The sequence below is a fragment of the Perognathus longimembris genome, chromosome 11 (assembly GCF_023159225.1).
Source record: "Perognathus longimembris pacificus isolate PPM17 chromosome 11, ASM2315922v1, whole genome shotgun sequence".
NCBI classification, from domain to species: Eukaryota; Metazoa; Chordata; class Mammalia; order Rodentia; family Heteromyidae; genus Perognathus; species Perognathus longimembris.
In genome coordinates this window covers 43,963,012-43,986,609 of record NC_063171.1, presented here as the reverse complement: position 1 = coordinate 43,986,609, position 23,598 = coordinate 43,963,012, and the positions used below count along the sequence as shown (strand labels likewise).

At 53.8% G+C, this 23,598-nt stretch overlaps 1 protein-coding gene and 1 long non-coding RNA gene across 4 annotated transcripts; one reads left to right on the top strand and one right to left on the bottom strand.

Moving 5' to 3' along the window:
- Positions 1 to 6,154: 6,154 nt before the first annotated feature.
- Positions 6,155 to 23,542, bottom strand: LOC125359505. The gene is made up of 3 exons (XR_007212568.1): positions 23,232 to 23,542; positions 21,650 to 21,653; positions 6,155 to 6,164 (listed from the first exon to the last, which is right to left on the bottom strand). It is a non-coding gene; the product is annotated as an uncharacterized LOC125359505 (long non-coding RNA).
- On the top strand, positions 6,534 to 19,142 carry Adamtsl4 (ADAMTS like 4). 3 transcript variants are annotated; one of them, XM_048357281.1, is made up of 18 exons: positions 6,534 to 6,653; positions 9,034 to 9,146; positions 9,302 to 9,359; positions 9,944 to 10,281; positions 10,449 to 11,115; positions 11,270 to 11,372; positions 12,901 to 13,037; positions 13,372 to 13,576; positions 13,801 to 13,973; positions 14,109 to 14,220; positions 14,310 to 14,495; positions 14,645 to 14,774; positions 15,055 to 15,259; positions 16,832 to 17,008; positions 17,168 to 17,374; positions 17,472 to 17,651; positions 17,962 to 18,106; positions 18,250 to 19,142. In XM_048357281.1, exons 2-18 carry the CDS (start codon positions 9,127 to 9,129, stop codon positions 18,384 to 18,386), a joined length of 3,180 nt encoding a protein of 1,059 aa, XP_048213238.1. In that variant the 5' UTR covers positions 6,534 to 6,653; positions 9,034 to 9,126; the 3' UTR covers positions 18,387 to 19,142. The 3 variants fall into 3 exon arrangements, with proteins under 3 accessions (XP_048213238.1, XP_048213237.1, XP_048213236.1); XM_048357280.1 differs by having other exon boundaries at positions 6,557 to 6,653; positions 9,060 to 9,146; XM_048357279.1 differs by having other exon boundaries at positions 6,572 to 6,653; positions 8,748 to 9,146.
- Positions 23,543 to 23,598: the final 56 nt, after the last annotated feature.

Sequence of the window (23,598 nt, the reverse complement as noted above, 5' to 3'; positions counted from 1 at the left end):
ATAGTGCCTGATTAGAAAACTGGCCCTCTTTCCCTTTCTAGCCATGAGATTTGGGGTAAATGATTAGGGGTTTTTGTTTTGTTTTGTTTTAAGATAGAGGTATCTCTCAAGTGGTAGAATGCTTGCTTAAGCCTAGGACTTAAAACCCGACCCCCACCCCCACCCCACCCCCAAAGAACTGGAATTTTCTGGTCTGTCTCTTGTTTGTTTGTTTTTTCTGTCCTACAGGCATGAATCACTACATTAACCTAGTGTCTGGGTTTTGTCTTTCTGTTTGCAAATTTTTTTAAATTTGTTTTGTTTTTGTTGACAGTCCTGGGGCTTGAACTCAGGGCCTGAGCACTGTCCCTGGCTTCTTTTTGCTCAAGGCTAGCACTCTACCTCTTGAGCCATGGCACCACTTCCGGCTTTTTTCTATATATGTGGTGCTAAGGAATCGAACCCAGGGCTTCATGTATACAAGGCAAGCACTTTACCACTAGGCCATATTCCCAGCCCCTGTTTGCAAATTTGTAACAGTCCCCCTCTTAGATGGTTTTAATAAGGAAAGAGTGGGGTGATACATGAAAAGTTCTTATACACCTCCCAGGCACAGAGTAAGTGCTATGTTACATTAGCATTTGTCATATTGCTGTTGTTGTTGTTGTTGTTACAATACTATTATTATTTTGGTGCTGAGGATAAACCCAGGGCTTCATAAATGCTAAGCACATACTCTGCCACCAAGCTATTGGCCTGAGCACTGTCCCTGGCTTCTTCTTGTTTTTGTTTTGTTTTTTTTGCTGGTCCTAGGGCTTGAACTCAGGACCTGAACACTGCCCCTGAGCCTCTTTGTGCCCAAGACTAGCACTCTATCACTTAAGCCACAGTGTCACTTGTTTTTTTGTTTTGTTTTGTTTTTGTTGCCATTCCTGGGGCTTGAACTCAGAGCCTGACACTGTCCCTGGCTTCTTTTTGCTCAAGGCTAGCACTCTGCCACTTGAGCCACAGCGCCACTTTCGGCTTTTTCTATATATGTGGTGCTGAGGAATCGAACCCAGGGCTTCATGTATATGAGGCAAGCACTTTACCACTAGGCCACATTCCCAGCCCCCCACTTCTGTTTTTTGTTTTTGTTTTTTCTGAGTAGTTTATTGGAGATAAGAGTCTTAGGGAATTTTCTGCCTGGGCTGGCTTCGAACCAAGATACTTAGATCTCAGCCTCCTGAGTTGCTAGGATTATAGACATGTGTCACCTGCATCTATCTTGAGGGATCTTTTAATCTTCTACTTTAAGAAGTGAGAGCTTGTGAATATGGCCTAGTGGTAAAGTGCTTGCCTCATATACATGAAGCCCTGGGTTCGATTCCTCAGCACCACATGTATAGAAAAAGCTGGAAGTGGCGCTGTGGCTCAAGTGGTAGAGTGCTAGCCTTGAGCAAAAAGAAGCCAGGGACAGTGCTCAGGCCCTGAGTTCAAGCCCCAGGACTGGCAAAGAAAAACATAAAGAAGCCAGGGACAGTGCTCAGGCCCTGAGTCTACACCCCAGGACTAGCAAAAATAAAAAATAAAAAAAATAGATGTTTAGTAACTTATGTAAGTTAATAAAACAAAACAAAACTAACCAGAAGTAGATGTGTTCAAGAACTCCTTGTTATACTTGAGATAAAGTCCACTAATTTAACTCAGTATTTTACAAGTGTCTGAGGCACAGGAAAATTTTTTTTAGACATTAACTTGGATTTATTTTTAATTTTGTTTCTAGGTGAAATTTATTTTTTTAATACAACATTTTCAGACCACACAAAGCCAGGGGAGATAGCAGCTGTGGTGAATCTCCTGCGCTCTTTGGTCCGTAGCCATTTCTTAATGGAAAGGACTATTTCTGACCTTCAGTTCTCAGCAATTACAAACTCCCAGAGACCTCTTCCCTCCCCCCAGGCTCCCTTCCCAGCACGGGCCCTGCCTTCCTGTCCTGCAGCAGCTTGTCTCCTCTTAGATAAGTGGATGCTGATGAGGTGTGCTACCTGGCCCCAAATATCTTGCTGGCCCCTCCTCCTGTGCACTGTGTTCTGAGGCTGAGCAGAGTGCTTCCCTCCCGCCCAGCCCTATAAATACGCTTCCTAGTTAGGGTGGCCAGCCACCCCTAGCTAAACCAGCCCTCCTGAGAGGGGGCATGAACTCATGGCTTTCCAAGCACTGTAGGGACCTGGGACCACGGGGCTACCAGATACATCTGACCCACAGCTGTGTTTTGTGATCTGCTCTTCTTTCTTTCTGTGGCAGTCCTAGGTCTTGATCTCTGGGCCTGGGTGTTGTCCCTGAAGTTTTGTGGGTGTTTGGTGTGTTTTTTTCGGTTGGTAGTGGGGCTTGAACTCAGGGCCTGAGCACTGTCCCTGGCTTCTTTTTGCTCAAGGCTAGCACTCTACCACTTAAGCCACAGCACCACTTCTGGCTTTTTCTGTTTATGTAGTGCTGAGGAATCGAACCCAGGGCTTCATGCATGCTAGGTAAGCACTCTACCACTAAGCCACATTCCCAGCTCCTCCACTCCCCATCTTTAAAAAGAAAAGAAAAACACTGTTTGAGCCCAGCTTGACCTCAAACTCATCTGCCGCTTCAATCTCCTGAATGCTAGGATTCCATTGTGAAGCACCATGCCCAGTTCTAACTTAAATACTTCTTATAACCCTGCAAATACAAAAACCAGGGGCTGGGAATGTGGCTTAGCGGCAGATCGCTTGTCTAGCATGCATGAAGCCCTGGGTTCGATTCTTCAGTACCTCAAAAACAGAAAAAGCTGGAAGTGTCGCTGTGGCTCAAGTGGTTATGTGCTAGCCTTGAGTAAAAGAAGCTCAGAGACAGTGCTCAGGCCCTGAGTTCAAGCCCCAGGACTGGTAAAAAGAAAAACAAAACAACAGACAGCAAAAACAAAAGACAATCCTACAACATATGAAAAGAAAATCAATGTGCAAAGAAGTTAGGGATTTATTGAGAAAATAATATGCATATACATGCTTTATTTAAAAAAAGGGTACAATTTTGGCCAGTTGTGATGGTAGACCTCCTGTAAGCCCAGTGCTTGAGAGGTAGACGAAGCAGGACGGCAGCTTAGAGACCAGCTTGGGCTGAGTGATGACGCTGTGGCTCAAAAATCCAAAAGGGCAAGGGAACCAGCAGACAGACAAGTCCCCTCCCCTCCCCTTCTCTCCCCTCCCCTTCTCTCCCCTCCCCTTCTCTCCCCTCCCCTTCTCTCCCCTCATTTCCCCTTCCTTTCCTTTCCCTCCTCTCCCCTTCCCTTGCCTTTCCGTCTCTCCGCTCCCCTTCCATCCTCTTACCCAGCCAAATCTAGGGAAAAAGCATGAGTTCTCCCCTGAGCTTCATCTCCAGTTCAAAAAACTTTATATTCCCATATTCATCATCTTCTTAAAGATATCATCTGCTTCTGCTGAACCCAGTACCAATTAAGCTTCCAGTGGCCTTTATTCCTGGGGAAAGATTTCAGCTAAGCTGGGTGCCAGTGGCTCACACTTGTCATCCTACCTACTCAGGAAGCTGAGATCTGAGAAACACAGTTCAAAGCCAGCCCGAGAGACTCTCATCTCCAATTAATCACCAGAAAATCAGAAGTGGTGCTGTGGCTCAAAGTTGCAGAGCACTAGCCTTGAGTAAAAAAGCTCAGGCGCAGCATCTAGGCCCTGAGTTCAAGCCAATGATCAACCAAAAATATTTTTTTTAATGTGTAGGGCACCAAGGACCTCTGTTATTTTGTACAGCTACACAATAAATATACCTTAGAGCTTCTTTTTGTTTGTTTGTTAAGAGAAGTTACAGCAGAGCATTGGTGGCTCGTGGTTGTGATCCTAACAACTCAGCAGGCGGAGGCATGGAGGATCACGGTTTGAAGCTAACCCAAGCAGGAAAGTCTACAATACTCCATACTCAAAATAACCAGTATAGAGAACAAGACTAGAGGGCTCGGAATGTGGCTTAGTGGTAGAGTGCTTGTCTCACATGCATGTAGCTATGGGTTCAATTCCTCAGCACCACATACACAGATAAAGCCAGAAGTGGGCGCTGTGGGTCAAGTGGTAGAGTGCTAGACTTGAGCAAAAAGAGGCCAGGGACAGTGCTCAGGCTCTGAGTCCAAGCCCCAGGACTGAGGGGGGAAAAAGGCTAAGAACTGGAGGCCCTGAGTTCAAGTCCCAAAGCAAGCACAAGCCAGGGACAAAAATCAAAGAACCGGGGCTGGGGATATGGCCTAGTGGCAAAGAGTGCTTGTCTCCTATACATGAGGCTCTGGATTCATTTCCTCAAATCGAGCCAGGGCAGGAAAGTGTACAAGACTCTTATCTCCAATTAACCACCAGAAAATCAGAAACGGCACTGTGGCTCAAAGTGGTAGAGCCCTAGCCTTGAGCAAAAACAGCTCAAGGACAGTGCCAGGCCCTGAGCTCCAGTCCCATGGCAGACAAAAACAACAAAAACACTAATTACATCCAACAATGGTTACTACTGTGACCATTTATTGTCTCCTCTATGTCAGCCATATATTATTATATTTTATCATATATTAATTATACAAAGGGTTTATTTGTTAAAATCCCATACCGCATTTAACGTACATTGATCAAATTCACCTCATATATTTCTTTTTGTTTTGTTTTTGGCCAGTCCTGGGGCTTGAACTCAGGGCCTGAGCACTGTCTCTGGCTTCTTTTTGCTCAAGGATAGCACTCTACCACTTGAGCCACAGCACCACTTTTGGCTTTTTCTGTTTACGTGGTGCTGAGGAATCAAACCCAGGCCTTCATGCATGCTAGGCAAGCACTCTACTGCTAAGCCACATTCTCAGCCCATATATTTTTTTTTCAAATTTTTATTATCAAACTGATGTACAGGGAGGTTACAGTTTCATACGTTAGGCATTGGATACATTTCTTGTACTGTTTGTTACCTTGTCCCTCATACCCCCCTCCCCCACCCCATATATTTCTTAACATAGCTAATACACTGATCATGCTTTGTGGTTTAAAAATTCAAACAACAGGTGCTAGAGGCATGGTTCAAGTGTTAGAACACCTTTTAGGCCCTGAGTTTAGTCCTCTGAATAATGAAACTAATGATAATAATTCTACCATAGCTGAGGCTGTGGTGGGATGACCACTTGGACCCTGCAGTTATGGAGCAGCAGAGACAACTCCTGTCATAAAAGTCAAACAATGCTGGCTGGGAATGTGGCTTAGTGGTAGAGTGCTCCCCTCGCATACATGAGGGTTCGATTCCTCAGTACCACATACACAGAAAAAGCCGGAAGTGGCACTGTGGCTCAAGAGGTAGAATGCTAGCCTTGAGCAGAAAGAAGCCAGGGACGGTGCTCAGGCCCTGAGTTCAAGCTCAGGACTGTGCCAAAAAATAAAAAAGTCAAACAACACATAAACATAGCAAATGAAAGGGGGGGAGCTTTTTTTTTTTAATCCCTCTTTCAGCTTTGCATCCCTTCACTACAGAGTATAGGATGCATTCTTCCAAACATAAATTGCCAAGTGTGTCATCTACCTAAGTCTCTCTCTCTCTCTCTCTCTTTCTCTCTCTCTCCCCTCCTCCTCCCCCTCCCCCTCCATCTCCATCTCCCTCTCTCTCTCTTTTCTTTTTGGGAATTGAACTCTGAGTCTCTAGAGCAAATTGGGCCAGGCCTCTGGCCCCGTTCCCCCTAGGCCACTTTTCTAGGTACTTTGCTCCTGGCTGGCCGGGGCTGTGACCCTCCTATCCTTGCTTCCCCAGGCACCTAGCAGGCCAGGGCTCCCCCCCCCTTCCCCGGCGCCATTGGGGGCGATGGAGTGGCTAGTGTTACGAGGGGGGGGGGAGCCAGGGCGCCCAGCTCCCACTTTACACACGGTGGGGGGCGGGGGAAGGGCGGCCCGGAGAGCTCGAGGTGAGACCTCCCCAGCCGGGCCGCGCGCTCCTTCCTCCGCCTCCCATTCCCTTGTGTGTCTGTACATCACATTTGTACTCCGTGGAAGCCGGCGCGCGCTGCTTCCACCACCCTTCCGCGTGCAAAGCCGCACGGATGGAGACTCCGAGGCGCAGAGCCCCTCCCGCCCCCCCCCCGCCCCCCGCAAGCAGAGCCACGCGGCTCGCTGCCCGGCCCAGGACAGGCAGGGGTGAATGGGGTGCAGGGAAGGCTGCGTGGGGCAGGGGGAGCCTCGCCCGCCCGGGACCTGCGGTCACGAGGGTCAACGCCACGCAGGGAGTGGAACCCCGCTCTGGGGTCCCGGGATCGCCCGGGTCCCCCAGGCGCCGGCGCCCCAGGGGCGGTCTGGAGACTTGGGGTGATGGAGCCAGTGCGCAGGGATAGTGCCCGGCGCGCGATGACGGTCAGGGGTTCTCGCCCCGTCGCCCGTCGAGGTGTGTGTGTGTGGGGGGGAAGGAACCTCTGCCGCCGGGGTGGGCGGCCTGGAGGGCGGGGGCTGCGGGGTCCCGGGCGCGTGGCGGGCGGCGGGCGGGCGGGGCGCGGCGGGGCTGGAGGCGGGCACGGGGGCGGAGCCGAGGCCGGAGGTGGCCGCGTCCCGAGCGGGGCTCCGGGCCCCGAGTGGCCGCCGCCGAGCCAGCCTGCCTGGAGGGAGCGCCCGGCCGCAGACCGGTCCGCGGGCCGCCGGGGGCGCGCACTGCAGGTAGACGACCCCACCCCGACCCCCGCCTGCCGCCCCTGCTCGCCCCGTCCGCCCCGTCCTCAGCCTGCGCGCCCCGCCCGCGCCCCGGATTCGACCCCGGCCCCAGAGCTGATGATCTCCTAAGAACATCCAGCCCCGGGGTCGAATTCCTGGGGAGGGGGGGGGGGTCCGGTCCCCTGGCACTCCGCTCCCCTCGCCCGGGCGGGGGAAGGAGCCGAACGTTCCTGCTAAGTCTCGTAATAAAGTTGGAGAACACGACCAAGACCACCCCGCGCGCGCCGGCGCCCGCTTCCCGGCCCCTCCCGGGGCGCAGGGCGGGGGGCGCTGGCCCGGGTGCGGGTGGGCGCCCTGGAGACCGCTCAGCCCCAGGGCGGGAGGGAGTGACGGAAAAGAAAGGCACCTGTTGGGATGTCCTCCAGGCCCCAGGAGCGCAGAGCTCCACGAGCACCGAGGAATTCCCACCCAGGACCGGGGCTCCACCGCCAGCCCCCCTCCCCTGCCCCCCAGCGGCGAGCCCCTTCCTAGAGGTGAGGTCCCGGGGAAGAGGGGGTTAGCTGTGCCCAGGTCACTTTCCCTGACCTCTGGCCGGGGCCCGGAGGTGTGGCCAGGAGGAGCCCAGGGTTTTCCAGACCAGGGTCCAGCTGATAACGGGGTGATCATTTTCTGACCCCTCTTTTCCTCACCCTAGGGACCAAAAGACACCCGATGAGGGGTCTAGGACGGGAGGAAAAAAAAAAAAAAATCAAATCGGTGTCTTTCCCCAGAGAGGGGTATCGGCCCCCTGCCCGGCTGTGCAGGGGAGGATAGGGTGGGACTTTTCCAGAGAGGGAGCCAGGCCTGGCTGGGGCCCCGGGAGCTCGCGTCACCCCACCCCTCACTTCTCCAGGGATCTGCCAAAGCCAAAGCCAGCTCGGGACAGGATTATATGTACTGGGGAGACCCCGGGGAGAGAGGCCGCAGGAGTCGACCTGGGGAGGCAGAGAGAAGCAAGATGCAGAGGAAGAGACCCTGAATCGGAGAAAGAACAAGCTCTCCTTCCTTCCAGCCTCAGGCCAGGCTGAGGGCTGAAGGCCCTCCCCTCAGCTTCACCCCCTTCATCAGGGTGGGGTTGCTGACCTCAGTGACCCCTGGGAAGGGATGGCCACCCTTAACCCCCTTCCCAAACCCAAGCAGCTGAGATGACCTGGTGCAATGGCTTTGATCTCTCTCTCTCTCTCTCTCTCTCTCTCTCTCTCTCTCTCTCTCTCTCTAATTCCCAAGTCCTGGGGTCCTGGGGAGGGGCGTGGGGCCCCGCGTGTTGCCACCCACACTCCTAGCCTTCCCTCTGCTGTTTCCTGCCCTAGAGCTGGCCCACCTAGCCTGCACTCCTTGGATTCCTCTCCTGGTGCGGTACCATTCAGATCCAACAGAAACACTGCTTTTTTTTTTTTTCCTGGAAAGCAGAACTAAGACTGGATGAGGAGGGGGGTGGGGAGGGCTCAAAGAGAAGGATGAAAGAACTAAGGCACTGGAGAAGAGGGGCTGCTGAGATGTTGAACCTGGGGGAGGTTTCCAAGCCCCACCTCCCCAGTGTTCAAAGCTAGACTTCTGGATGGACTTCCCACTCTACCCCAGCACGTGACAAGGAATGGCCATAGAAGCTAGGAGTTGCTCTCCTTCCTAGGTTTCCCCAACCACAGGAAAAGAAAGAAAAGAAAGGAAGGAAAGAGAAAGAGGGGCGAAAGGAAGAAGGAAGGAAGGGAGGAAGGAAAAAGAAGAGTGAAGAGAAATATAGCTATAGTTGTGCATGAAATAGGCACCCATTCATTGAGCCACTGCCTAATGGATGGTGGCGCCCAGGGGGAAGTTGAGTCACCCTTGTCTTCTGAAGAGATGGAACGATCAACCTATTTATCTCTGGGCCAAAAAGCATCTGAGGCCATGTCAGGCCAAGATGAACCTGCCCGTTGGTTCTTAAGGAGCTTACTTAAGAAGGAAGGGTCAAGAGGGAAGGAGGAAATGGTGGATTGAGAAACAGCCTACTTCTAAAAATCCCCAGGGGTTCTTGCTGGCTTCCCAGAGGGGCTGTTTTGGCTTCTCCTCACTCCTCTTCAGCTTTTCAGGGTGCTCCCAGAGGGCAGGAATGGGAGCCAGATGAAAACCTCAAGAAAGCACCTGCTTGCATTCCTGAGCTGGCCTGCACACAGCCGCCCCTCCCTGAGACTAAGGAAGTGGCTGAAGTCCCAAGCAGGCCAAGGGGAGGGGACTGAGCTGTGCATTGGGAGGCTGAGGTCAGACCCCCACCCTCCAGCCTCCAGATGACAAAGGCAGCATTCCTCCCCGCCCCTGGCAGAGCTGTCTTTGTGAAGAAGCCTCCCTCAGTCACCCCGCTTTCCCGAAGGTAACCACCAGACTCTGTCCCTGCAGGAGACCCCCTTCTCCAGATGCTTGATTAGTGCCTCCCTGGCCAGGGAAGGCCATCGAGGGCTGAGCGATGGAGACATGGAGGGGCAGGTAAGACAGGGGCTCCAAGGGTGGAGGGATGGCACTATCTCTGGTGGGAGGGGCCTGGTGAGGAACTTCTGCTTTCTGAGAAGTTGGCAGCCAAGATATGGGGAGCTGCTGGGGGCAGGGCGGGGTGTCCTCCCACTTCTGGCTTTGGTTTGCAGGCCCGGGCTGTGTGTGTTGCTGCTGCTGTCCCTCCCCCAGCTCTGCCTGGACCAGGAGGTGAGCACAGGGCCAGGGAGCGGCAGCTGACCTGCTGGCATCCTCGGACCACCCTCCTCAACCCCCAGTTGGCATCCTTGGATTAGCCGCCCCCATTTCTCACAGCTGCAGAGCTGTGGCCCCTTCCACTCACACTGGGCCCGCCCAGCCTCCTCTGCCAGCTCACAAAGAACGCCAAGTCTTGCCAGGCGCTGGTGGCTCATGCCTGTAATCCCAGCTACTCGGGAAGCTGAGATCTGAGGACCATGATCTGGAGCCAGCTGGGGCAGAAAAGGCTGTGATCATGACTCTTATCTCCAATAAATGACTCAAAAAGCCAGGAGTAGAGCTATGGCTCAAAGTGGTAGAGTGTTAGCCTTGAGCACGCAAAGCTCAGGGACAGTGCCCAGACCGAGTTCAAGCCCCAGGACTGGCACCAAAAAGAAAAAAGAGGTCACGTTCTGAGCTCTACCTCTGCTACTAAATATGACCTTGAGCCAGTAAAAACTCTTCAAGCCCTGGACTAGACAGATTCTCTGTATGGTGCTCCCCCGCTACCCCCCCCCCCTTCACTCTAATTCTCTCTGGCCTTTTTCTCTCTGTAGGTGTTGTCTGGATTCTCTATTCAGACTCCTCCAGAGGAGGGTCGGGTTCCTGAGGGGGTCTGGGGACCGTGGGACCAGTGGGCTTCTTGCTCCCAGCCCTGTGGGTTAGGGGTACAGCACAGAAGCCGGACATGCCTACTTCGCCCAGGCCTGCCTCTACCTCCCCGACCCCCAAGACATCCAGAAGCCCTCCGCCTACGGAATCAGCGTCCTGAAGCCCAGGCTTCCAGAGAAAGCCACCCCCTGTATAAGCCACAGCCCCGGGGAAGAGGTGGCCCACTTCGAGGTCCTGCTTCCCAGTCAGGGAGAGAGGAGACCCAGGAGACACCAGCACGGAGGTGAGGCTGGGGCAGGAAGGGCAGGCCCTGCCCCTGGTGAGGAAGAGGGAGCAAAGGGTGTTCCTTGGGCTTAGGGTGATGATCTTTGGTACCAGGAAGTTGACTTAGAGAGAGAGGGTCAGAGATGGCCAGAGGTGTGATTCCTCCCCGTGTTTGCCACACCTCAGGTCCCGAGTTCGAGATCCGATCAAGCCGGGAATGTTTGGTTATGGAAAAGTGCCCTTTGCCTTGCCACTGCATCGAAGCCGCAGGCACCCCCGGAGGCCCCTCCAGCTGGAGCTCCCCAAGTTCTCCTCCAGAAGCGAAGGGGCCCTTCCGTCCCGGACTCCAGAAGCACAACTGTCCTCCCCGATCCCCCACCCCCAAACTCAGCCCCCTCCTTCATACCCCCCAGCAGAGCCCCGACAACAGCCTGAGAGCACTGTGACCCTGATGTCCCCCAGGTCCAGCCCTGTCCCCACACCGCCCCAGACTAAAGCCCAGGCCTTGAGCACAGGGCTGCCCTTGCCGAACCCCTCCTCTAGAGAAAGCAGCTCCCCTCAGCTGAGAAGGCCCGATTCCAGGGGTTGGGCCAGTCCCCAGGTAGCAAGGCCACGCACTGACCCTCTCCGCTCTGTCCCTCGGAGCCGAGGCCAGCAGGGCCGAGGGCCCTGGAGACAGGGAGGTCAGCCCCATGGGTCTGGGGTGGAGCCTGCCCCTCGACACCCAGATGACTGGCTGCCTCTGCTGAGCTCTGGCCCCCACTCCAGCTCCCTCTGGAGCCTCTTTGCCCCCAGTAGCCCCGTCCCGAGATGCTCCGGGGAGAGCGAGCAGCTGAGAGCCTGCAGCCAGGCGGTGAGTGACCTGGGCCTGAGAAAGCCGGGCAGCATCCGGGGACCTCAGATTAGCTAACTCTCTCAGAGTTAGCTAACTCTCCCCTGAACCTAGCGCTGGCCTTCAGCCCAGCTCTCCTCCATCCCTCTGACTCCTTTCTTATTCCCTTCCTCAGCCCTGCCCCCCTGAGCAGCCAGACCCCCAGGCTCTGCAGTGTGCAGCCTTTGACTCCCAGGAGTTCATGGGCCAGCTGTACCAGTGGGAACCCTTCACTGAAGGTGAGGTTCCTAGCCGTTCCCCACCCCCACCCCCCACAGTTCCCTGCAGGGGCGGCTCAGGATTGGGCACCATAGAGTAGAGAGGGAGACACTTGCTCATTCTCAGCCCTGGAGGTTTCCATTACACCCCTACTCTTCCTCTCTGTGTTTATCTTTCTTTCTCTTTTTCCCCCTCCTTCCATCTCTTCCTTTTTTTTTTTTTTTTGTGCCAGTCCTGGGACTTGAACTCAGGATTTGGGCACTGTCTCTGAGCTTCTTTTGCTTAAGGCTAGCACTCTACCTACCACTTGAGCCAGTGCCACTTCCAGCTTTTTCTGTGTATGTGGTACTGAGGACTTGAACCCAGGGCTTGGTGCATGCTAGGCAAGCACTCTACCACTAAGCCACATTCCCAGCCCCCTTCCTTCTTTCTTTTCTTCCTTCCTTCCTTCCTTCCTTTTCCTTTCTTTCTTCTTTGTTTCTTTCCCTTCCTTCCCTTCTTTCTTTCTTTCTCTCTTTCTTTCTTCCTTTTTTCCTTTCTTTCTCTTTTTGCCAGTACTGGAGATGGAATTCAAGACTGGCACTTACCACTTGAACCACATTTCCAGTTCCAGCTTTTTGCAGGTTAATTGGAAATAAGAGTCTCAGGGACTTTCCTGCCCAGGCTGGCTTGGAACGTCAATCATCAGATCTCAGCCTCCTCCTGAGTAGATAGGATCACAGGAGTGAGCCAGTTGTGCCTGGCTCATACTTTGTATCTTACTCCCTAGTCTGGGCCAGAATTAGCACAGACCTGAAAGTGGGGGGGTGTGTTTCAGCCTGGGCCTCTTAGCTGTCAGAGTGATAGGCAAGTCAGCGCAGAGGTCATGGGGAGGAGGTGTCCAGAGATGCCTTCTGGCAGAATTCCCCTGAGAAGAAGTCTGGGAAGCGCTAGGCCTGGGCTATATAGCCAGTCTATGTCTCAAAACAGCAACAACAAACCCAACAGAAAAATAAAGATGATCTTGGTCGGCAGGTGGGTGGCTCACACCTGTAATCCTAGCTACTCAGGAAGCTAAGAACTGAGGATTGTGGTTTGAAGCCAGCCTAGGCCGGACAGTCCATGAAACTCTTAACTCCAATTAACCATCAGAAAACCAGAAGCAGAGCTGTGGCTCAATGTGGTAAAGCACTAGTCTTGAGCAGAAAAAGCTCAGGGACAGTGCCCAGGCCTTGAGTTCAAGCCCCATGACTGCCAAACACAAAAAAAATCTTGGGCTCAGTGATCTCTGTTGACCAGATCAGCCTTGTAGTGTGAGAAATTGTCATGCTGCCTTCCCCAGCAGCACGGGCCACCTCAGGATGGCTCACAGATAGGACAGGCAAGGCTGGTGGCATGGCTCAAGTGGTAGAACAGGCAGGTGCAAGGTTCTGACTTCCAACTCGAAGAATGAATAAGAAATTTTTTTTAAAAAAGAACCAGGCAGGGCTGCTGTCAGGCCTCGGGCCTTTGAGCTCTGCACCCAACACTCAGGAGCCCCAGGAAACCACCCTCCCCCTTGCCTCTCAGTTCAGGGTTCCCAACGCTGTGAGCTGAACTGCCGCCCCCGGGGCTTCCGCTTCTACGTGCGGCACACGGAAAAGGTCCAGGATGGGACCCTGTGTCAGCCTGGAGCCCCCGACATTTGCGTGGGAGGACGCTGTCTGGTGAGGGAGGACGTGGAGCTCTCGTGTGCGCGCATGTGCACACACACACACACACACACACACACACACTCTCAGTCTCTAATTCATCATTCCAATAACAAAACACCCAACAGACTGAGCTAGCCCCGGGGAGAGAGCTCAGGTGGCAAGCTGAGCGGGGCAGACGGGAGAGGTGCATGTGTGCTTCCTGGAGCCTGGCTGGGAACGGTGGCGCTCGCTCCAGTAGCACGCAGGGCAGCCTGGGCGGTGAGCGCCTCAGCTCCTGAGTGGACCGGGTGGGGGTGGGGTTGTGTTTAGCGTTCGTGTGGCCCCTGCCTCACCTCACTCTCCCCAGCGCCCTGGCTGTGATGGAATCCTTGGCTCTGGCAGGCGTCCGGATGGCTGCGGAGTCTGTGGGGGCGATGATTCTACTTGCCGCCTCATTTCGGGGAACCTCACTGACCGGGGAGGTCCTCTGGGCTATCAGAAGATCCTGTGGATTCCAGCTGGAGCCTCCCGGCTCCAAATTGCCCAGCTCCGGCCCAGCTCCAACTACCTGGGTGCGTACCCTGCACTCCCAGTCCTCCCTGCCGCGCCACAGTGGGGGGGGGGGGCGGGGGGGGGGCTGTTGGCTCTGCCCTCCATGCTCCTTATTCAGCATGGAGAAGGAGAAGGGTGAGGAAGATGAGATGGCCTGGGGTTGTCGTAGGTTCTGGGTGGCTTGCTCCAGAAGTATAGGAAGACAGAATGACTAACATGGGATCTCTGGATCTCTCTCCCCCAGCACTTCGAGGCCCGGGGGGCCGCTCCATCATCAATGGGAACTGGGCTGTGGATCCCCCAGGGTCCTACTCGGCTGGGGGGACTGTGTTCCACTACCACCGGCCTCCTCGGGAGGAGGGCAAGGCGGAGAGTCTGTCAGCGGAAGGCCCCACCACCCAGCCTGTGGATGTCTATGTATGTATGTCAGGGCCCCCTGGGAAGCCGGCTGCTTGGAAGGCTTCTCCCAAAGCCCGGGGGTCACGTGGGAGAGAGTGCCGGTGTCATGCTCTTTCTCTCACCACCCCCCCCCTTACCTTCTCTTCACCCCAGATGATCTTCCAGGAGGACAACCCAGGTGTTTCTTATCAGTATGTCATTTCTTCACCTCCTCCAGTCCTTCAGGGCCCCACCACAGAGCCCCCTGCCCCCCACCTTCAGCTTGGTAAGACTGATCCCAGGAAGGGAAGGCTGAGAGCAGGTTCCATGATGGTGGAGAGGCATCTGAGCTGCCTCCTCCATACTCGTGCCCAGAGATGCTGAGGGAGGACCCTCCACCTGCGCCAGCACCCCGCCCAGCCCGGAGCCCAGGCACCCTCCAGCGGCAGGTGCGGATCCCCCAGGTGCCGGCCCCACCCCATCTCAGGACAACTCTGGGGTCTCCAGCCGGGTACTGGAAACAAGTGGGGCGCTCTGAATGCTCTGTATCCTGCGGCAAAGGTGAGATCTCACACCCAAGCCTTCAGCTTGACTCTGCAAAGTCCATATCCTGGATCCGGGGTCACGCCTTGACCCTGTGTCTAGGACCTTACAGAAATTCAACTCCGAGCCACCCCGCCCTCCCCTGGATTCTCTCTCACTCCCTTCAGGTGTCTGGCGCCCCATCTTCCACTGCGTTTCCCGTGAGTCAGGACAAGAACTGGAAGAACACAGCTGTGCTGTGGGTGCCAGGCCCCCAGCCTCCTTTGAACCCTGCCACGGGCCCCCATGCCCTCCATAGTGAGTACAGCCCACAGGGAGGGAGAGGACACTTGGAACATGAAGTTGTCCCTGGGCTTGTTCCTGCCCATAGGTTCTTACCTGGTCTCCACATTCAGCCCCATGTCTCTGGGCTGCAGAGAGAAAATAGTAGATTGGAAAGGTTGACATCCATCCCACAGAAAGGAAACCCCTGGCACCCAGCTCCCCACAAATGCCACAAGATTCCTCTCACCCCATGTGGCAGCCCCACCCCCAAAGACATCCCCTCCCTCTCGTCCCTGCTTTCCCCACGCCACAGCTGGGAGGCTGGCGAATGGACGTCCTGTAGTCGCTCCTGCGGGCCCGGCACCCAGCACCGCCAGCTGCACTGCCGGCAGGAGTTTGGGGGCGGCGGCTCCTCGGTGCCTCCTGAGCGCTGCGCACATCTCCCCCGGCCCAACATCACCCAGGCCTGCCAGCTACGCCTTTGTGGCCACTGGGAGGTTGGCTCCCCCTGGAGCCAGGTGAGTGGCATCTGGGTGAGGAGAACCTTTAAAGTGGGCTGTGCCCGGCACTGGTGTCTTACACCTGTCATCCTAGCTAGCCAGGAGGATGAAATCTGAGAGGTGTGGTTCAAAGCTAGTCTGGACAGGAAAAGTCTGTGAGACTCTAATTAACTACCCCAAAAAGCTGGAAGTAGAGCTATGGCTCAAGTTGGTAGTGTGTTAGCCTTGCGCAAAAAGGCTCAGGGATAGTGTCCAGGCCCTAAGTTCAAGCCCAGGACTGGCACATACACACACACACACACACACACACACACACACACACACACACACACACACAGAAGCAAGCAGCAAAGCCTGGCACCAGTGACTCAGACCTTTAATCCTAGCTACTTAGAAGGCTGAGATCTGAGGATTAAGGTTTGAGGCTGATCTGGCAGGAAAGTCTATGAGACTTTTTGTTTGTTGGTAGTGGTGGTCATGGGGCTTGAACTCAGGGCCTGGGTGCTGTCCCTGAGCTCTTTTGCTCAAGGATAGCACTCTACCACTTTAAGCCATGGCTCTACTTCCAGTTTTCTGGGGGTTAACTGGACATAAGAGTCTCATGGACTGGCTTTGAACCATGATCCTTAGACCTCAACCTTCTGAGTAGCTAGGATTGCAGGTATGAGCCAAGTACCAGTGGGGTGCGGGGGCAGACAGCAAAGAGCAGTGGTTTTTCCACCTTCTAGATTAGTAGAAACTTTTTTTTGGCCATTCTTGGGACTTGAGCTCAGAGCCTGGGCACTGTCCTTGAACTTCTTTTGTTCTAGGCTAGCACTCTACCTCTTGAGCCACAGTGCCACTTCTGACCTTTTCTGTTTATGTGGTGCTGAGGGATTGAACCCAGGGCTTCATGCATGCTAGGCAAGCACTCTACCTCTACCGCTAAGCCACATTCCCAGCCTGAAACTTTTTTTTGGCCAGTCCTGGGGCTTGGACTCAGGGCCTGAGCACTGTCCCTGGCTTCTTTTTGCTCAAGGCTAGCACTCGGCCACTTGAGCCACAGCGCCACTTCTGGCCATTTTCTGTATATGTGGTGCTGGGGAATCGAACCCAGGGCTTCATGTATACAAAGCAAGCACTCTTGCCACTAGGCCATAGTCCCAGCCCCCTGAACCTTTTTTTTTTTTTTTTTTTGGCCAGTCCTGGGCCTTGGACTCAGGGCCTGAGCACTGTCCCTGGCTTCTTCCCGCTCAAGGCTAGCACTCTGCCACTTGAGCCACAGCGCCGCTTCTGGCCGTTTTCTGTATATGTGGTGCTGGGGAATCGAACCTAGGGCCTCGTGTATCCGAGGCAGGCACTCTTGCCACTAGGCTATATCCCCAGCCCCTTTTTTTTTTTTTTTAAACAAACATCATCTCATATGGCACCCCAGTGCATGTCAGATAAAAGACTGAACCAGGGATTGGAGGGCCTGGGGCTTTGTGCTCAGTTTCCTCCTCATTAAGCCCTCCAATCCTTGAGGTGGGACCAAAGGCTATTTGTAGTTTAGAAGCCGCAGAGCTGGGGATGGAGAGCTAGAGATGGAGATGGCTTCCCCTTTCCCCTCAGTGCTCTGTTCGGTGTGGTCGAGGCCAGAGGAGCCGGCAGGTCCGCTGTGTTGGAAACAATGGGGATGAAGTGAGTGAGCAGGAGTGTGCTTCAGGCCCTCCACAGCCCCCCAGCAGAGAGGCCTGTGACATGGGGCCCTGCGCCACAGCATGGTTCCACAGCGACTGGAGCACCAAGGTGGGCTCCCACCCCCCACCCCCGGGGTCCTGTTACAGGCTTTCGGGACAGCTCAGTGGGCCTGGACACCCATCTGTGTTTCCCCTGGGGGCATTCCTTGACTCCTGTGGAGACCTGCAACCCTTCAGCCCCAACCTCCCATCTGGTCCCTTCTCACAGTGCTCAGCTGAGTGTGGGACTGGAATCCAGCGCCGTGCTGTGGTCTGCCTCGGGAGTGGAGAGAGCCTGAAGGAGGGCCCGGGTGAAGCAGGAGTGGGAGCCAGCGAGCAGAGCTGTCCTCCGGGCAGCCGCCCCCCTGACATGCGTGCCTGCAGCTTAGGCCCCTGTGAGATGACCTGGCGCTGGTACACAGGGCCCTGGGGTGAGGTGAGCTAAGGCTCTGGGAGGGGGAGGGGCGGGAGAGCCAGTGCCCATTCTACGTCAGTGATGGGGAGTGATGGCTCTTCTCCCCTTCCCTACACAGTGTTCCTCAGAATGTGGCTCTGGCACTCAGCGTAGAGATATCATCTGTGTGTCCAAACTTGGGGCTGAGTTCAATGTGACTTCTCCTAGCAACTGTTCCCGCCTCCCCAGGCCCCCTGCCCTGCAGTCCTGTCAAGGCCAGGCCTGCCAGGACCGCTGGTTTTCTACGCCCTGGAGTCCAGTGAGTGCCTGACGCCCCTGCTCTGCTCAGTCTGGGCCTCCAGGAAGCAGAGGGCTGGGGGGTGGGGGGTGGGGAGGGGGGAGAGCTTCTCTCACTGCACCCCTCCAAGCCTTTGTGAGCCCTTGGACAAGCTGACCTGAGGGACTACTGTCCCTTCCTGTGGACTTGGGCACAGGTGGGCCTTCCCCTGTGGGAGGTTCCCAATGTCCCTGGATAATATCTCACTACTATTCAGAGGGGGAAGTGGTGGCCTGGGGTGGGGTGGGGGAGCCCCAGGTCCGCCAAAGGCTGATAACTGTTGTCTCCTTAGTGTTCTCGCTCCTGCCAGGGGGGTGTGCAGACGAGGGAGGTCCAGTGCTTGAGTACCAACCAGACTCTCAGTGTCCGATGCCCTCTTCACTTACAACCTGCCAAGAAACGACCCTGTAATAGCCAACCCTGCAGCCAACGCCCTGGTAAAGAATCCCTCTCCCCAGCCCCACATAGTTAGCTAAGTGTGGGCAGAAGAGTGCAAGGATCAGAGGGAGCAAGCAGCAACCCCTGCAGAGGGATGCTTGTAATTAATTGTCTTGTGCTCATTGGTTTCCTCTGTCCCCAGATGATCAATGCAAGGACAGTTCTCCACATTGCCCCCTGGTGGTACAGGCTCGGCTCTGCGTCTACCCCTACTACACAGCCACCTGCTGCCGTTCTTGTGCCCATGTCCTGGAGAGGTCGTCCTTGGAGCCTGCGTGAAATGGGACCATGTGGCCCTCTCCTCGTTTCTCATGCCAGCAATGATCACCCACTGATCAGCCCACTCTGTACCCCCTGGTTCTCTAGCCTGTCCCAGCCTCACCGGGGATGTCCTCCAGGGTAACTTGAGAGTGGCCAGGGAGCCACAGCACGGACGACTGTGGTGCGGCGATGTGTGCGCACATGTGCCCTCTGAGTGACTGGCCTGCTTGGGTGTGTGCCCTCGTTTATGTGTATCATTTTCCCTAAAGTAGGGAAATGAGTCTGAAAAGCTGTTCGTGGAGCAAAGTTGTAGCTCCTTTCGAGTGTGTTCTCCCCATCATTTCCATTTAGAGCCCAAACCCTCATTTCTTGTCTTCAGGCCTCATGTCTGCAAAGCTGCCCTTTTGTCTCTGATCCCTTTACCCCCCCCCTCCCTAGTCTCTCTAGGGGATATTAGCCAGCATGGGAGCTGGCCACTGCCAATCCTACCTTACCCACATCAGGGACCAGCAGGGCAGAAGTTGCTAAAGAGAAATGTTAGCACAAGACACCCTTGCTTGCCCCTGCCCCTCCCACCTCCTAAAATGGTTCCCACCCCAGAACTAATTTATTTTTTATTAAAGTTGATTGTGACAAATGAGAAACATGCTCATTGTCCTCATGAGAACCTAGATATCCAACCCCCCCTAAGCAGTGTGATGTCAGCATGTAGGGTGGAGAGAGTTCATCTAGGCCTGGGGAGGAGGGTGGTAGAGAAGGGCAGGGTCCAGAGCACCTGAAATAGCCTGCACCAAAGCACAAGGACTGGCTGGGAATGTGGCCTAGTGGTAGAGTGCTTGCCTTATATGCATGAAGCCCTGGGTTCAACATAAACAAAACAGAAAAAGCTTGAAGTGGCGCTGTGGCTCAAGTGGTAGAGTGCTAGCCTTGAGCAAAGAGAAGCCAGGGACAGTGCTCGGGCCCTGAGTTCAAGCCCCAGGACTGGCCAAAAAGAAAGCATAAGGACCCAGGCCCCCCTCAGACCTGCAGGTTGGCCATTGACCACTAGGGGTCACTGGTTCTCTCAATTTAAGGTAAGGAGTCAGAAGCTTGGATATCCGGTTTGGGGAAGTGGCCTGTGGTGGGTTTCTGGGGAGGTTTTCTGTCAAGTGTTTGAATCTAGTAGTACTTTCCAATTCCAGACTGAGTTGAATGGCAGCTGGCTTTTGGGGAATCTCTTTTCCTATTCTCTTTCCTTGGCCCTGAGCTTCAGCCTCTCCTATGTCTTGTGCTATTACCCATTTCCCTGTTAAGCTTTTCCTGGGGTGGGAAGGGGATGTGACTTCCCCCTCTCCCCCCTCCCTCCTTGCTGCAGGGAAAAGGCTTGGGGAAGGAGGAGCCTGGCCAGGCTCAAAGGGACTCGGGACTGGGTGAGGGAGGGGCCAAGGCAGTACTGGATATTCTGCCAAAGATACATACTTCAGAGATGTCTCACCCTAGTCTCCGCCTTCCTCTCCCTCCCCTTCATTTCTTCACCTAAGGTAAATAACTTGCTAGTTAGATGTGGTTTAACAGGGAGCAGCTTCTTCCTGTCCCCCCCTCCCCCAGCTCTGAGGGCTGAGTCTTACTTTAGGAAGGGCCACAGTGCAACAGAAGCCGCCCAGCCTCCACTGGAGACAGCCTCACCCAAGCCTCCCTTCACTAATAGGCTACATGGGCGGGGCCACTCATCATGACCAGTAGGAACAGTTTAGTTTGAGTACTGTTTTCTGAGCACACTTGAGCGTTGTGAAGGACTCAGTCTCCTTGGGCTGGAAGTCACCGAGAATGGACAGACCTTTGGCAGTCGCTAAAGGAAACACAGGAAGAAGAAACTGAAAGGGGACAATGAAGGGCACAGGAGAGCCCAGCCTCCAAAAAGGTGCTAGCAGATGAGTTCCCCTCTCTAATGACCTTGTAAAGAGTCAAAGATGTGGTGGTGGGGGAATGAGACAGGGAGTAGAAACCGGAGGCTGAAGGCCAGGCCTGGGCAGGAGGAGTGGCTGTGGGCTGGGGCCCTCCCAGCGATTCCTGGAAGCCCAGCAGGGCTGGGTGGAGGCCTCACTCAGCTGACTTTCCTGGCCCTTCCCCTTCTTCTGGCCTCTCAGTGCTCTGGGCTGTTGCTGGGCAGGTTTGGAGTTTGCCTGAGCCTGAGAGCCAATCACAGGTGAAGAATGCAGTGTGTGTGGGGGGGTGTCTCAAGCTTCCACTTTCTAAACACCCCTGAGCTCCCTCACTGCCTCCAACCTCTGCTTATGCTAGGCTGGGGGGGGGGGGGGTGTCCACCCTCTTTTCTCTCTCATTTTGAAGCTCTCATTTCATTGCCTCCCTTAAGAATTCACTCTTCTGGTTACTGAGGTCCCTGTTGTGTTCTTGTAGAACTCCTTATAAAGGGGAGTATTCCTTCCTGGCCCCCTAGAGGGGGTTAGTGTGGCCAGAAACTCCTTTGCTGACCGCTGAAACTCTGGAGGGGCTAGGAGAGGAAGCTGTCACTTAAAGATCTGAGAGATGTGGTGCAGGAGCCCTAGATTGGGTGCACTTGGGGAAAATTTAGGGAAGGATTCAGAGGAACTGGAACCCTGAGAAATGTTGGGGGTGGGGTGGAAATAGGCACCAACTTGACATGCACAAGAAACATCAAGCTGCTGGCACCAATGGTTCACACCTGTAACCCTAGCTACTCAGTGTAAGGTCCACCCTGGGTGGGCTCCATGCAGATGCTCCCCCACATAGTTGTCTGCACCCAGTTACCTGGGTAACTGGTATACCTGGAGGCAGTTGGTTACCCAGGTGGAGGGCATCTGCACAGAGCCCTCCAGGGGTGGACTTTACATTCAGGAGACTGAGATCTGAGGATCACAGTTCAAAGCCAGCCCAGGCAGGAAAGTCCAGAGCCTCTTATCTCCAATTAACCACCAGAAAACTGGAAATGACGCTGTGGCCCAAGTGGTAGAGTGCTAGCCTTGAGCTGAAGAGTTCAGGGACAGTGCCCAGGCCCAGAGTGCAAGCCTCATGACTAAAAAAAGAAAAGAAGAACATCTAGCCTTGCAGGAGGTTAGCACATTTGGTTGCCTAGAACTCTTCATGTGTGAATGTTTGCTTGGGGCAAGCTTGTAGTTCTATGTATAAGTCCACTTAGGAAAAATTGTGACATCTCAGGAGTTCACCTGGGGATGGAGTGTAGCTCACTTAGCATGCATGAGACTATGGGCTCAGTGCCCAGAACTATTTTTTAAAGAAAATGTTCAGCTGGGTAAGAATACTTCCCTGCCCCCCTCTCTGGGGTAAATCCCCACCCAAGTTAAGCTGCTGCCTTTGGACTAAATTTAGTTCTTAGACTTCCCCAACCCCTAGGCCACCATATCAGCAGGTGTTCACAGCTGCAGGGTGGGCCTTCACCTCTACTCATCCAGATTCAAACACTGGGAACTAGGCCCCAGGCACCTTAAGCTATCTCCTCTGGGGAACCTTGACACAAAGGAGGGTGGGATGAGACCTACAAGCATGGAGCCGGGCTCCTCCAGATCCTTTCATTTCATGCTCTCTTCTTCTGTTTTACAGACTTCATTTTAACTTCACATCCTCCCCTGACAGAATAGAAGGAACCAGGCTCTCTCCGCCTGTACAATCATGGAGCATCTTTCTAGGACAGATTATGGTTAGGGTAACAAGTGTGATATGGGTAGGTTCTCATCATCGCCTCTTAGCACCCCTCAAATTCATCATCTCTGCTGCTGGAAGGCAGCTGGGGGGGCGGTTAGAGTAGAGGAGACTTATCTGTCACAAGGAGGTGATGAAGAATTGAAAGAGGCACCTTCTTTATACAGGAAGTAGGATGTCTCAGAAAAGTACCTAAGCCTAAATCTGTCAACAACAGAAATAAACAGGTTGGGTTAACCTCACATAGCTAGCAGCAATCACCAATCTAATTTTGGGGGAAACCTCCAGAGGAGGGTGCCTGGGGGTGGCTGTAGTCTGAAGATGGGTAAAATTTGAGACAAGTATATCCATGGCCAGTCCAAAGCATGAGGCATGGCCATCTGCTATTAGGAGATGAAGGAGAGGTCCCAGGAAGGCAGAAATAAGATAGACCACAGCATTTCCCCTGTGAGCACCAGAGAACTCTCCTGAGGAAGAACACGGTAGTTAGAAGAGCAAGGTCTCCAGGTGTACTCTCCTGAACCTTGAATAATCTTTTAAGAGACCAGTGGGTGACTCATAAAAGGGAGATTAAATGCCTGGATCCCTAGGCTAAAGGGCAAATAGCAAGGGCTGGTCCCATGACAGAAGGTGCAGAGTCCATCTGCCCAGAAATTAGCCTTTCTCTCCCATCCCTGCCTCCTTCCTCTCCTTACAGTTGACCATTGGTTTCCACCTCTTTCGTCACAAAAGATGATACTCTTAACACTAGTGCAGGGTTGAGCAACCAAACTACACAACTAGCTGGTAAATATCTCAGCAGGTTGGATCTGTTGCAACTACTCACCTCCAGCATATTGCAAGCACAAAAGCACCGCAGATGGACGATAAATAAACAAAGGGCCCTGGCTGTGTGCCAATCAAACTTTATTTATGACACTGAAATTTTTATATTCTATCATATCAACATGTCACAAAATATTCTTTAGATTTTTATCAGTTTGTTAAAAATGAAAACAAACAAACCACAAAATCCACCACCACCACCACCAAACAAAAAAACCACACTCAGCTTTGCAAGCTATACAAAAATAGGGGGCAGGGCAGACTTGGCAGGTAGGGAGTTCCTGATCCCTGGGAGTTTTCCCTTTTGACTGAGCTCCCGCTTAACTCAAGGGGAAAGTGTTTGCATTCCCTGCAGGGAACTTGCAGCTAGAGAGCCTGACTTCACATGCTCTGTTCATGTCCCTTGTTTTGTTTTTATTCCAGTGCTCAGGATCAAGTCCAGGACCTTGTGTACATGCTAAGGCAAGTGCTGTTTCACTGGTCCAGGGGTCAATTCCTACTTACCCAGGGAATTTAGTATCTTAGATATAATCAGCAGAGTAAACTCTTGGGGATCTTTCTAAAACTCCTTATATTTTAATAATGCTTTAACATAAAAAATATTGTGCCTATATTCTTTCTTAAAAACCACAATAAAGGCAGCCAGGTGCTGGTGGCTTATGCCTGCCTACAATCCTACTCAAGAGGCTGAAATCTGAGGATCACAGTTTGAAATAAGCCTGGCCAA